At 41.5% G+C, this 14127-nt stretch overlaps 2 protein-coding genes across 11 annotated transcripts in view; one reads left to right on the top strand and one right to left on the bottom strand.

Moving 5' to 3' along the window:
• LOC145441555 (protein unc-80 homolog) overlaps positions 1–6987 on the top strand; it is a 48514-nt gene extending 41527 nt beyond the window's left edge. For 5 of the 10 annotated variants that reach the window (XM_080319447.1, XM_080319446.1, XM_080319445.1 and 2 more), the window contains 13 exons: positions 209–323; positions 937–1098; positions 1180–1302; positions 1360–1500; positions 1559–1647; positions 2606–2768; positions 3456–3627; positions 3694–3772; positions 4629–4744; positions 4808–4852; positions 4924–4958; positions 5760–5838; positions 5899–6987. In XM_080319447.1, coding sequence (XP_080175573.1) covers positions 209–323; positions 937–1098; positions 1180–1302; positions 1360–1500; positions 1559–1647; positions 2606–2768; positions 3456–3627; positions 3694–3772; positions 4629–4744; positions 4808–4852; positions 4924–4958; positions 5760–5838; positions 5899–6073 — 1494 coding nt within the window. In that variant the 3' untranslated portion in view covers positions 6074–6987. Of the gene's footprint in view, positions 1–208; positions 324–936; positions 1099–1179; positions 1303–1359; positions 1501–1558; positions 1648–2605; positions 2769–3455; positions 3628–3693; positions 3773–4628; positions 4745–4807; positions 4853–4923; positions 4959–5759; positions 5839–5898 lie in introns of those variants that run through there. The other 5 variants (XR_013915852.1, XM_080319451.1, XM_080319450.1 and 2 more) reach the window with 4 other exon arrangements.
• LOC145441556 (uncharacterized) lies at positions 39–10371 on the bottom strand. Its single transcript, XM_080319452.1, has 6 exons — positions 10042–10371; positions 9930–9988; positions 9783–9866; positions 9585–9672; positions 9471–9521; positions 39–2444 (listed from the first exon to the last, which is right to left on the bottom strand). Exons 1-6 carry the CDS (start codon positions 10100–10102, stop codon positions 2404–2406), a joined length of 384 nt encoding a protein of 127 aa, XP_080175578.1. The 5' UTR covers positions 10103–10371; the 3' UTR covers positions 39–2403.
• Between the last annotated feature and the right edge of the window lie 3756 nt (positions 10372–14127).

Here is a 14127-nt window from a genome sequence, read left to right as displayed (position 1 = left end):
ATGAATTGCCCTTGTCCATGCTACAGTCCTAGCAAACCATAGGCTTGTGATATGAAATGCTTTTGCTTTTTTGCCTACAGAAGCAGGTTGCAGACTCGTGCCTGACGATATCGTAGGCTCCGGCAGACTCTTTCTACTACACGATTTTGAAATCGCATTATTTTTTACTTTCCTGATCATTCCCCACTCTCTATATATGTATGTCCAGGGTAATTTACAACTCCTGATCGGCTCTGCGACTCAGGCGGAATCCGACACGTTCTTGGCCACCACCGGGGCGAACGTTCCTCAGTTTTATGAGCCTGTCATATTACAACTGACAAGTAAATTTGTGTTGTGTGTATAAATGTTTCATTGTTGGCCACGATATATGTTCCTGTTCAGTGTTCACATTGTTCGGTATTCACACGTATCCGTATTTTTTATTTGTTAGTTTTCTTTTTAATTAGCATTGATCTAGGCTTAAATGCTTGATTTGTTTTGTCCTTCTTGAATATAGTGTAGCATTTCATAGCCTGAGCCACCGTTATTGACATTATATTTGTACTGAGAGAGTTATTTTCACATTTGTCCTAGGCATAGATAGCAGTGGAACAAATATTATAAGATAGTTACTGGATAATTGTTATCCAGCATCGTTGTAAGCCTATTTCATTACGATTTATCCATGTCAGGATTTTATGACAAATAGTGTGCACCATGACACTTTTAGATCAGCGGTACCGTTATTATTGGAACCTGAAAAGTTTAGACTATAGGTCATTGTTCGACGTCAACTGTGTTCATGTTCAATACACCACAATTAATCTCTGACGTCATAGTTTAAAATTAGTCGTCATACAGATTTTATCCTGGCTACGCCTATATGATAGCAAACCCAATACTGTTTGGACTGTGCTTTAGTTTCTCATGGTCACGCATTCATTGGTACCGCAGTGGCATATCTGAATTCCGCGCGCGCCACCGTCTCGCTGGAAAATCTCGTAAAAGACCTGCCGCAGGAGAGAAGGGACTTTGTGGTTTTGAATCTGTTTATACCGCTCTCTATAAGCGTATCAGCACTGGCGTCACGGAAGGATATCAAAGAGCAAAAGTTAGGTACACTATGTCAATTATGGAGCGGACGGTAACGCGCGTGTGACATCACAATAGACGAGCGACATGGCGATTATTTCACAGAGCGATTTCCTCTTCGTGAGTCAGACGTCATCTATATGTTCGATTACGCCTTCAACATCTTGGCGAACGACGCGGGGTGCTTGAACAGCAGAGTCAGTCAATTGATAACGTTCGCTTCTCCAGGTTTACACTGCGCCATTCCGAAGCAATCATAGCTCTTACGGCCTGCGTTTTGTTCAGGAACTAACGTACGAGTCACACTGTCTCACCAGAGCTCTTTGCTATTGCTCAAAGTGCTGATCACTTGCTTTCATGGCAACTTGCAGCGTCACTGGCTTCGAATAGCCGCGTCGCTGCAGAAGGTTGTGTTCCAACGACCAAGTCAGTGGGCGCACGCGCATCGACTGCGTGCGAATCTTGTTAATAACTTTGTTTGCAGACATCAAAGACACTTGGTATCTCGTCGATTATCTCCTGTCGCTCAACACCCCGTTGATTTTATACTTGAGGCCCTTTGTACTGATGCAGGTATTACGATGCACGATTTTAGCGATGACAAGATGACTAATAATAATTGACCAAAGGTGGTCGAAGTATTCAGCATCGCTATACTCAAACAGAAGTAGAAATAACGCTGTAAAAGTATACTCAATTACAAATAGAAGTAGCGATTTCTAAGGCTCTTCAAGACTACTTCAAATGGAAGTAAAAAATTAAGGCCTGCAAAATACTTGAGTATTTTGAAAAAAGTAGATTTGGTCAAGGGGTCGAATAGTTTTAGCAATTGATCGACGATGGCATACTTGTATAGAGTGGACCTTCACTACTAATGCAGAATAACCACTACAAATATAGGTGCGATTTTCAAAAATATATTCAGATACCACGATAGAATTGATAAGGCGATAAAGGGATCCAAAAATTTCCTGAAACTACCTACTTTACAATACCCACACTGTAAAAAGTAAAAAACTGTGACGTAGAAGCTGGGATATATATACCCAAAACGTAACCACGTGGCAGAATAACCCAATTATGATTAATGTATTTTCATCGGCTATAGTTTTGCGGGAAACATGGGCAATCGTTTTGCATTGTGTCTTTTTTCACTATTGATGATCACTAACTTGAATGACAGGCTATTTTCGCTGAAAAACAAGTGGCTTGAACATCGCCTATACCAATTCAAAACAAAACCCTTGAACTTGGCACTCCTTCTCGTGCAGTCTCATCTATGCCGCTACGCTCCTCTTTCATCACAACCCGATCAACGAACGCGATGCCTTAAAAAATCCTTGAACGAAAGTGTCCGCAGTCGTCGGTATCTGAGTAATCATAGTAATGATTAACGGCCCGGTTCCTGTATAGTGCGAAATTACCAGTATTCGACCCTGCCATTGCTATCATGCTTCTTACAGGTTCAGATTTCTGGATAAGCATTGCGCATCCGCATTTGATTTCAAGACTCGGACTTATTTTGTCATAGATGCCGAAATTAAAGCCAGACGGGTATAACCCTGGTACCATGTTAGACCGGATGAAGGCAAAGACTCCGACTGTCGAATTGAGCGATATTGAAATCTCGGACTATACCCTCGAGTTCGAGCGGGCGGTATCGCAGCTGAAAGCCCAAATCGTTTCATATGCCCGTAAGTAGCATATAATGGCATGTAGGTTTTAAGTGCTCACCTGGGATATGTGTTACGTGGGGCAGGGCAAAACCGAGTACCTGAGTTATTCAAATCCGAATCGAGTAATTACAGGCTTCTATAGTCGAGTCTATAATTCGAGTGTCCATCTTTGTGACGTCATAAGGGCATGGATTACGTAAAGGTTAGATTTATACAATCGCAAAGACGATATTGCCAGTTTGTCACCACATTCAGGATAATTTGCTATTTTATCGGCTTAACCTATTTCATATCACTTGTGACAATGCTGTGCGTTGAACATGACTTCACCAAAGAAATGGCATTCCCAGTAATGTGCGTAACTTTGTGCTATGCATATTGTGATACGATCGATCGAGGTTTCAAGGATGGGAAAACATATTGAAAGCACATATCTCGATTCATTATTGAATCAGTCATGCGTACTCGGTTTTTCCCAGCGCTATAAAGCTGTCGACTAAACGAAGTCCATGCAGCTTGTCTCGAGTCTCAACTTGTCAAGCATATATGTCTTGTTTATCGTAACTTCCACTTACACTGGAGTACAGTCGCACGGCGTTGCTTTTATTGATATCCCTCCGCCTAGTTTCTTCAAAACATAACATAAGCCAGCGCGATAAATGAGTAATGCGGCCATCCGAACATTTTTATTGCATTTCTCTGCAGCCGGCTCGCGACAGCTTCTGATGGACAAACACTCCCGAGAAAAAAGATCGATTCGCTACTCCGTGATGCAACTGGGCCGGAAACAATCCGGGGAATCAGGCGCCCGCGCAAAACGTCCTTCCGTCGGCACAAATTCGAACAGCGCCTTGTCCGACAGCATGAAGTCTGTTCGGTATGCGCAGTGATGGAACCGTATAAAAATAACGCGTATCGTGACTCGCATGATCTGTTCACACAGAGAGAATGCTTCTGAGATGGACGCGCGCGGGATGGCGCAGTTTCGAAACATAACGTTGAAACGGAGTCGCACGCAAACGGTTGGTTTAGTCCAGCGCTTCCCAACCTTTTTCGACTCATCGCCCACTTATCAAGCTCGACGCAAATTTTCGACCCGATATTTACGGATCCAAAAAGGGGGAAATATAAACGGGAAATGTATTCACCTAACTCTGATCACTGATGAATTGACTAAAAAAAGTTCATTTCTCCGAGTAGATGCTCGAAAAACCGGTTTTTGCGTCTACTTTCCGTTGAGTTGACCTTTTGTTCGCGTCATATGCAGAATAAGCCGTATTAACGTGCATTTTTTGGCTGTGCAAATTCATTATATCTCCCTGGACGTTCTAACATTACACCCCCTATCGTCCCCTCTGGTATTTTCGCCCACTTGTCTATCAAAGGGTCTCGAGGGTGTTTTTGCAGTTAATCGAAGGCGGCTACTTTCCAAATTGCAATATCCATGTTCGTGACTCGCGCTAAACGACTATTGACACTCAAAGCATAGGTGCAATCTTCAAGTATACATATGTAGTCATCGTAATCGTTTTTTGTCAACTTCACCCATAAAACTGATGCACAGTTATACTAAATTTACTTTCTACTTTTCAAAATCCAAAGTAAGTACTTTCTCCTAAACAACTGTTAAACTGTTAAACTGCTAAACAACAAGTAGGAGTGGAAATAGTAATGTAACCGCTTTAGTAATTCTTCGAAGTAGACAAAACCAACTTGACTACTCCTATAAAGTAGAAGTACTTTGATACTGACCAAGCCCGGTCGAATTTCACCAATTTAGATATACGGAATGAATATATAGCCGATGATATAAATCCATCGTGCTATATGCATTACTGGAGTCGCCGTATCAAATGAATTCCTTTCTGATTCGATCAGCAACCACACAAATCCCGGCCGACTCTGTCGAAATCAAAGGTCAAGCGCCACAGCGTTTCGACTACACAGAACGCGAGTGACGTGGAGAGCATCCCGATGATTACTAAATCCGTTAGGTGGGTATAGACCGCGTGTCTCTGTGTCAGTGCGTAATCACTCGTGTGCATTCTATCGCGCAGGTCGTTTCTCGATTCTTCAACGCAGTCGACTCATTTATCGAAAGAGTAAGCGAATATATGGTTGACATGATAACCGCGTTATGGTTGCGAATAATGCGTTCGACTTTCCTTTTCAGCGGTGATTTCACTATGGGATCGGACGATTGCTTAGGTGAGAGTCGTAGTGTTTTCCAATGAAAACTTTCAGCAGGTAGTATGTCAGCCTGGTAGCAGATGATTCATTGTCTGCACGACTTTTGCTTCGTTATAATGTCAGTTACGAATTTTCCATTTACTCACACGTAATATTAACTCCGTTAACGGTCTTTAATGTCTCTCAGTCGTCAAAAACCCATCCTTTCAAAGCTACAATATACTGACCGAAGACCGTGTATAATTTTGCGAGCGGTTTTGTTCGCAAATTGTCGCCAACAAATCTCTTGAAAGCTCATTATCGTGAAACTCGAATGAACTTCGGGAAAGCATCTCCAGGTGAAGCCAATATGAAAGTTGGGCGGGGGACTTTTTTACAGTCATAACATGACGCCACGAAAATCCGTGGCGCGCTGCATGCGACAACGACACGATGTCCAGGTCGAAGCCACTGGCGCCTATCACTCTCCTTTGGCCATTCGGGGTGGTTAGTAACGAAGTGCGTCTCTTTTTTGGTGTGCTCAAGTAGGTTTTGCCTACCTTCACTACTTATTCAAGTGGTTCGGATATCAGTTCTTCTTGAACAGTTTTCAGGAAAAACTACTTACTCCGTACAATTTGGATTTTGAAAAGCACAATTTCGTTTTGGTATAACGTTACATTATTTTTATGACGGAAACTGTCTCAAGAACAGCGTGAAATAGCCCTTCGATCATGACAGCTGAATCTATCCACCATCAGGCCTAGTCATTTTGCGATAGTTTTGCATGATACATCCTGCATTTTCGAATTATAAGATGTATAAATTATCAAATTGCAGACAACGACGCGATTTCGTTGCACGACGACGTCTTTGTGATGGAACAAGAGACGAGAGCCTTCCTGTCGTCAGCGGCAAGGTTCGAACGACGTAGCGAAAGCGAAAAGAGCATATTACTGAAGAAATCTTTCATTGATAGGAGACAGAAACAGATTCCCTTGACGAAGGTAACGGGTCCAACACCGCCGGTACAGCGAAGGTCGTGTTCTGTCGACGGGCGGGCGTCTCCAGTCAGGCCTTCCGCGGCTCGCAGGTCGAGAATGTTGTCTACCGCGTTTGAATCCGTCGCGGCCCGGGAGGAAGATTTCGTTTAGCGAAGATTTTTGAAGCTAATGTGGAAGTCAATTCGTCCGTATCTTCTCGCGACATACAAACTGATGCGTGCGTTGTATACAGAGATAGTCGGTATCGAAGCGCTTCTATTTGTTAGTAGCAGAGAAAAATGTTTTGCATACTTTCACTACATACTCAAATGTTTCTGCTTTGCGACTACTTTTGACGCAAAACTACTTCAAAGTATAAATGTTTTTGGATTGGTTTGCAACACTTTATGAGTCATAACAACCAAGAGAAATACGCTGTGTCGTGGTAACGTAACTTACATTTTCGAAAATTGCTCTATTCGTAGTGTCGTCAGTCCCTGTAATACGGTGACTAAATATATGTTCGTAAATTGCACCTTGTCATCAGTCATCTCGCGCTTGTGCGAGGATGCATCTTGAAATTTCGAAAGTAGTCAACCCGCCACTTACTTGATCAAACCTACTTCTTGGGACAACTACATAAGTACTTTTCAGGCCTTGTAATTGCAACTTATACTTAAATTAGTTCTGGCGTGTATTGTAAACCGCTACTTCTAATTGTATACTTGTAAATTAGTCGAAATTTAAGGCACCACTTCTACTGGAGCAGCAATACGTTTAGAGTGACTACTTTGACCATCTTCTGTAGTAGATTTGTTTTCATTTTAGCAACATTCAAATTTGGATGCTGTAGTGAAACTAATTCGTTCAGAATTGTCTGACAATGCAATCAAGTTCATTCCTTGTGGCATGAAGAGGAGTTGTGCTGTAGTTAGTTAGTTGCGTTGTTGAGAACTCCTCTGAGATATTATAAAATGACTTGTAAAGTGGCGAATATTTGTATCAAGTATATATAGTATAAATTATGTAGATATCTGTCGTATTCCCCAAGTCGAATTCATGAAATACAATGAAAGGACAATTTCCGTGTCACGTATTATTTACAAATTTTGGTAGGGTCTGTTTCCACTGTCTTGTTAAAGTAAAGGGCTCAATACGCTAGCCGCATGGCTCTCAAGAGAAATAAAAATCCTGTCTTTTTTCTGACTATGACCTCTTTAGTCGGTAGCCGGGACGTGGTAAGGTGGTGTGGCGGCAAAACGTTTGGAAAATTCGGCTCAAATATGAATTCATAGCGATGCCGACGATAATATTTGAAAATTGTAAAAATGAGCTATTTTGTCATGTGCCTGCATATTCCGAATTTATTTAGTAGTGATAATAATATAATCAGTGCTTTCGATATTCCTATTCAAGTCGTTGGCCAAAGCACGAATTACTATTGAATTCACCTGTACGAAAGAACAAGAATCGAACATTCGGGGATTTACTGGAAGGCACCATGTACTGATCGAGCAGAGATGATGCGAAGTCCGAGTACGTGGCTTGATTACTGCTAGACGTTATACGGTGCGGATGACGAATCCCTTGTATTGACTTCGATATCATGCCGTATAATGTCACTAATCTCCCCTTGTGACATATCGCAGTGATTTTCATTGACAATGGCTAATCAGGAATTAAAATCGGAAATATAGAACCAATATGGCTCATTGAAGTTTTTGCAACTTTTTTTACAGCTTCCTAGGTACTCAGAATCTATGTACTATGATGTTTTAAGGTTTTTGGGGAGATTTTATAGTGAAACTGCTTGTGACTTTTCCCTATTTTTCATACCAATTTCTACTGCAACTTTTATCAAATATTGCGTAAAAATGTAAAGGAGTGAATTAAAAACATGTTATAAACTATTTCCAGTATGTTTCTATTATCTTTGATTTGCATAATGATGATCTATATGATGGATTAGCTGCATCTCTCTGATATCTATGACGCAATGCTCGCGTGCAAGAAGTTCAAATACCCCTACCAAGCACGACAGGGGCCTGCAAATATGCAAATAAATCGCTTTATTAATTTATTCGCTTTTAAATTTGAGATCAGTTCACAAACGCTTAGGCGAGACCGCGGGAAATTACATTCTCACTGGTTCACCTTTTTCAGGCTATCGATTTTGTTAAAGTCGCCAGGATTGAGTTTTTCTGCAACGCCTTGGGTCAAGTTTGCAGACCTAGGTGTTTGGGGAGTGTTATTTGACATTTTTACGGGAGGGGGTTATCGCTATGCTTTTAGGCTTTTGGGTGGGATATTATTCCCGCATTGCGTAATTTTCATGCTGTTTACCTGGGAAAATGTAATTTTTGGAGGTCTCGCCAGAATGCCCATGAAATGGCGAAGTAACAAATTTGACAGCTCTGCAAGAACTAGTAGGTTATACAATGGAACCTTTCGAGTATCCCATACCCTACTAATTCAACACAAATCAAAAATGCAACTTTCGTTAAAATTAAGTGCAACTTTCTCGCGATTTTAGTGCAACCAAAATCTGCCCTAGTAATCACCATTCACCTATCCACGGATACGATTTGAGTTACGGCATGAAAAGAGATTTTTCTCCAATGCACTGAACCAATTCACGGACTCGCCACACTAAAGGGTCTGGGAGATGTGAAGAATTGTTTTAAAAGTGCACATTTGATGGATAGAATGTACCATATTTGAGCCAGAAGTTAGGCTACATCTCAGTGCGACAAGACATATATTTGTATTATATTTTTGATCACCATATAACCTCCATACAATGTTTTATCATTGTTTTTTTCGCCTTTGTGAAAAACAACCTGTCGGTTGACTTTTCTGGAAAACTCTATAAACTTCCTGTGCACTTTGTCACCTTCTCCGTGTTTGGTGTTCATTCACCGACTTGTTACTAATAGTGACTTGAAAACGCAAAATTGCTGATTTCTAGTGTCACGAAAGATACGTGCTTTCTCAGCAACTTCTATAATAGGAAACGTATCCGGGTGTGACGTAACACGACCGATATGCTTGCTATTAGGGCTGGGCACGATGATTCGAGTACTCGAATCTGAATCGAGCATTAATTCCAATGATTCGAGTCGAGTGGCAAAAATATATTTTTTCGAGTACCAAAATTATCCATTCCATGCCATTAAAACATAACAAACGTAAATGATAATTCCGATAGTATTTCCCTCTGCGTTAGCCTTAAAAACATGACTGGTCGTGGAATAACATAGAAAACATGCATTACAATTCTACAAATTACATCTGTTGTGTACAACGGACATTGTATTCTTTGGTGTGGTAAAATGGGTGCATACTGGAACTCCATATCTTGCATACTGTCATGACGTTATTGCGAGTGGTACTCGAATGCTCGACTCGACTTGAAGCCTAATACTCGATGCAGAATCGAATCACTCAGGTACTCGATTTTGCCCAGCCCTACTTGCTATATATCTACTGCCGTCATGACAACTAGGCAATTGAGGAAATTAACTTTTTTATATCCGTGTTTTCTACAGAAAAGGTTCGAAAGACGTACAAGGTTGTGATACGGTGTAGCGGCAGTTAAGGCAGGCAAGCGTGAGATTGGCTGAAACAGAAAAATTTACGGCTGGCAGAAAACGCGCTTTCACTGAACAGGGATCTTTCTTACCCGAAAATGATCCGCACGATCTCGCGTACGTTTTAGTAGTCTCGTCCCAGTCACAAAAATGCTCCCGACAATATTTCAGCGAATTGTCCTGGAAACACAAGAAGCTTTTGCACGTTTGGCGATGGAGATGAACGTCGGGTCTGCTTGCTTATCATAGTGCAAACGATTCACCTTTGAATCATTTCATAATCTACTCACAGTCCCTTCCACTGCAATCCATTTCTGTTCACCTTCTGCTCTGGAATGAAGTTCCTTCATTATCCCCGATATCCTTTCCTGACCCTTCATGAAGCGTATCACAGAATAGAAGGCTACATGGTATAGTGTGAAACTACTTGTACCAACCCCACAATCCCCCTCTGAGATCCATTTACCATCGGCGTATCTTCTCATGCAGAATTTCGCTGCAAAAAAGAAAATACTATCCTACTGAAATTCGGAAGCGAATTTTTCGTACCTGACGAGCGCGGATATATCACGAATCCGAACATCAAAAGAATCCAAATCTTGAGCAACATTTTCGGAAAAAAATTGATATTCAATAGCAGCTGCCGCGAATCCTACTGAACACAATAAGACAGGCAAATGGAATTGTAGGTACAGAAAAACATGCGACCAACTTCAACGCAGCCACACTCACGAATGCCTTACTTGGGTCCGTGTTGTTCAATGTATTACGAATATAATTTTTCCACACAACCGACATTGTCATCATACGATCCTGTACAGTCGTGACGCTAAAACATTAGTGTGATGTGCGTCACTCATCTTGTTTCTAAATATGTAATATGTTTGCAATGACAATATCCGTTACTCTGTTGACTGCAGCGATGTGGGGGTGAGGTTCATGCCTGGAGACGCACTGACTCCCTGCACAGGCGCACACACACACACTCAGACTCACACACACGCGTGAAGTATAGGCTACCTGATAAATATTACCAAAGATGTGAATAACAACAACAGCACGAGAAAGCGGGTAGGCGAGAACGTTTTCTCTGAACACAGTTAGCCGTTGCAATTGTACAATACATAATTCTTTTATGGTCCTAATTTCCGCTTTATATTCTATATTGTCCTTTGCTCGTCCAAACTCTTCTTGTACAAGATTGAAATGGACACTACTGTATCAGCGAAACTAAATATATGTCACTCACTAACATCAAACTTAGATGACAACAGACCTCAGCCCCAGGGCTCTGGAGCCGGAGCCGTGTATTTTTACCGGAGCTGGAGCCGGAGCTCTACATAAAATTCAGCCGGAGCCGGAGCTGGAGCCAGTTATTTGAGGGGTAGCTCCGGCTCCGACGTATTTCATAAGATGCTTATATGCAACAACCATATCTGCTGAGTTCACATAATTTAACAGCAGACCTTCGCGTAATTAAGAATCTTTTCCTCTTTGGCGCTACCTCTTCCGACTAACCATGTTCCTGGGGATTTAACAGCAGAGCAGTCGTATGTTCAATGTTCAATTTTCATACATGAGTGCCGAACCTCGGTATGCAAAATATGCCTATGAATATTGTGTGTATTCGGCATACCCGCAATTTCATCCTCAGCATAACCTTGTTATTGGTATACGGTTCGAAAATAATGATCACTATGTATTACGTGAAATGAGAGAGAGAGGATAAAAACGCGATATCGTTGCACATGTCGATATGACGAGTACGAGCCGAGAAATTCCATCTCATCGTTGCTATGAATCGGAATCGAAATTGGACAGTGTTATTGAGTGTGCAATTATGCATGCTAATTGGAATTCATTACTGCGCATCATCGTCATTCACTCCAGTAAGGATTTTCGAGCGTAAGTAGGGGATGGCAGAAGAGTAGCCCAAAACCCCATGGTATTTTATGTTGGAGGCAAATTACTGATTTGATACGCGATTTACAATTTGTAATCATCTGTTTCGTAAATTCATTCTTGATGTCTGCTTGATACTCCAGTATTCCCGGATTATCGCGCACTGTGACTTGTAAATATGCAATGTGCCTACTGCATGGTTTAATCCGTTATGGACATGGCGCAATGTGCATGGCACAGTGTTTAATTCGATTATTCGATTCGTTTCAATGGGAAAATATTATATTCCGATAAACTTGATCGACACCGGATGGACTGGTAACGAGTGCACCAATATCGAACGTCAAACCATTGGCCATTTGGTACGAATCGAATTTCTATTGATCACGTCGTTATATCCGCCCATATTGCTCTTACTACAGTTACAGTTGAATAATAATCGCACATTTAAAGATTGAATTGAGCTGTATGGCTTAATATTAACGAGTACAGTGCCAGTGTTAAAACGCCGCATCAGAATTTGAATGCTGTACAACAGCAATGGCACGGAGTACTGAGCGTTCTAGTGCAACTATGATGTTATCGACAATTGACCAGTATTCATTATGTCGACACAAGCCGGCACGGTGGCACCTATGTCTTCATGCATCCGATGTTACTGACGGCTGACAGACTCTAGATTACTATAGATAACTAACCTACGGGTAAATTAGTAGTCTATATAGACCAGGGGTGGCCAACCTTTTCGGCTAAAGGGCCACATGAAATTGACGAACGAGTGCGATGCCCACTAGTCGCGCCAGACGCGTAAAATTTTCAAAGTTTATATTATTATTACTTGGGTATATTGCGGGTCGACTGTATACTAGGGTTACCATACGTCCTCTTTTAAGAGGATTTGTCCTCTTTTTTTGACTTTTTTGAAAGTGTCCTCGGAGGACGCCCTTTTGTCCTCTTTTTTGAAAATTTTGGTCAGATTTAGAGCAAATTGCGAGTGATATGCTGTAAATTAGGACAGAAGTGACGCTCCGGCGGGTATTTCGGAGTGAAAAACGGTGATTTTAGCTCTGGGCGGAAAAAAAACCTTTTTTTTTTTTTTTTTTAGTCAACCGATCACAAAGTGGGAAAAATTCACCGGTTTTTGAGAATTCTTCTCTTGTTTTGCAAGACTCAAATTTCTGAAAAAGTGTCCTCTTTTTAGATTTCCAAAATTTGGTAAGCCTATTGTATACCGCCCGCTGGGCTCAGTTTGCAAGGGCAGGTCTATTCGGCATCTGGAAATATCGATATCGAAGATTTCCGCTAATATATGACAATCATTTTGTGCCTACATTTCATCGTCGACGATAAGACTTTCTTTCGTAATTGAGAATATATAGTTAGACTCAATCGGCTAAATAAGGTGTTTTTTCATTTTTCGGTGGGGGTAGGCTACAAAGAAAGACATCGTGTGAAAATTAAACACGCGATGCGTGAAGAAAAATTTTACTACGTTTTTAGTTTATTGTAATGTACGACGATTTACTAAAAATGTGACTGGACCCTGGATCTGCCAATGCGTCGGAACTGATATTTTAGTCATCAACATCCCAAGTATCGCGGCGAGACTAATCATATCTTTGGTTGGCTTTGCAAGTTCACAATCTGAGCAATTCAATTTCGATAATATTACATGGAATTTCGATAATATAATGGGAAATTAGCTCGCGGGCAACTCAAAACCTTCTCCCGGGCCACATATGGCCCGCAGGCCGCGAGTTGCCCGCCCCTGATATAGACAGTCACCTTTGTTAGTTTTCAGAGCCGGAGCCGGAGCCGGAGCTGGAGCCGGAGCAGTGGTAATAATGCGGCTCCGGAGCTGGAGCCGGAGCAGTCTGTAGAATATCCATGTTGTGGTCTAATACAGGGGTGACCAACCTTCTCTGCCAAAGGACCGCATGAGATTTACGAACCATTGCGCGGGACGCTTGAATGTTGAAGACCTTATCTAGTCGTCCGATAGGAGCGAACTGGGTTAGGTAACGGTGAAACCAAGACTAATATTATAACGCATCTAATTTGATAACAACTATGACATGAAGAAGCAGTATGCACACACGATCTAGCCGCGCGCAGCGCGAAAGATTTTAAAGTTAATGAATGAGTTATGTAAATGATATTGTTTCTGTCATATTGTGGGTCACGAATGTATACCACTGAGTTCATTTGCCAAGGACAGGATTATTCACCGCTTGGACATATAAATATTGAAGATTTCGACAAACATGCGTCTATCATTTTGTGCAAATGTTTCATCGCCGACGATCTTTCTGCGAGAGCACACGCGAAGTCGCATGTTGGGCGACACGTTCACTTTTGGTTGCCCTTGCAAGTTCACAATAAATTACCTGGGAGAGATAGTGCTACAAGTCGGCAGTTACGGGAAAAATTGAAGATATCGGCCTTGTGTAAATGATCATAGTAGTCGACAAACACCATGAATACCACAAAACAACAAACAACCTGGGTAATTAATTTTTTTGGATATTATAATTAATCTCAAGAATTACCTCGCGACCACTCAAAACCCTCTCGCGGGTCGCCCCTGGTCTAATGCCTACCTTCAATTGTAGATATGTAGTAGCTTCTCATGTAGTGTGCGTGTGAAGAGTGTTAATGTAGTAAAAAACATGTCGCCAACTGAATCAGCTACCATTTTAGGTTTATATATTTGTAACTTTGACTCATGGGATC

The sequence above is a fragment of the Botryllus schlosseri genome, chromosome 6 (genome assembly GCF_051294905.1).
Source record: "Botryllus schlosseri isolate E-star chromosome 6, Bs_hap1, whole genome shotgun sequence".
Taxonomy (NCBI): Eukaryota; Metazoa; Chordata; class Ascidiacea; order Stolidobranchia; family Styelidae; genus Botryllus; species Botryllus schlosseri.
This window is presented reverse-complemented; position numbering and strand designations above follow the sequence as displayed.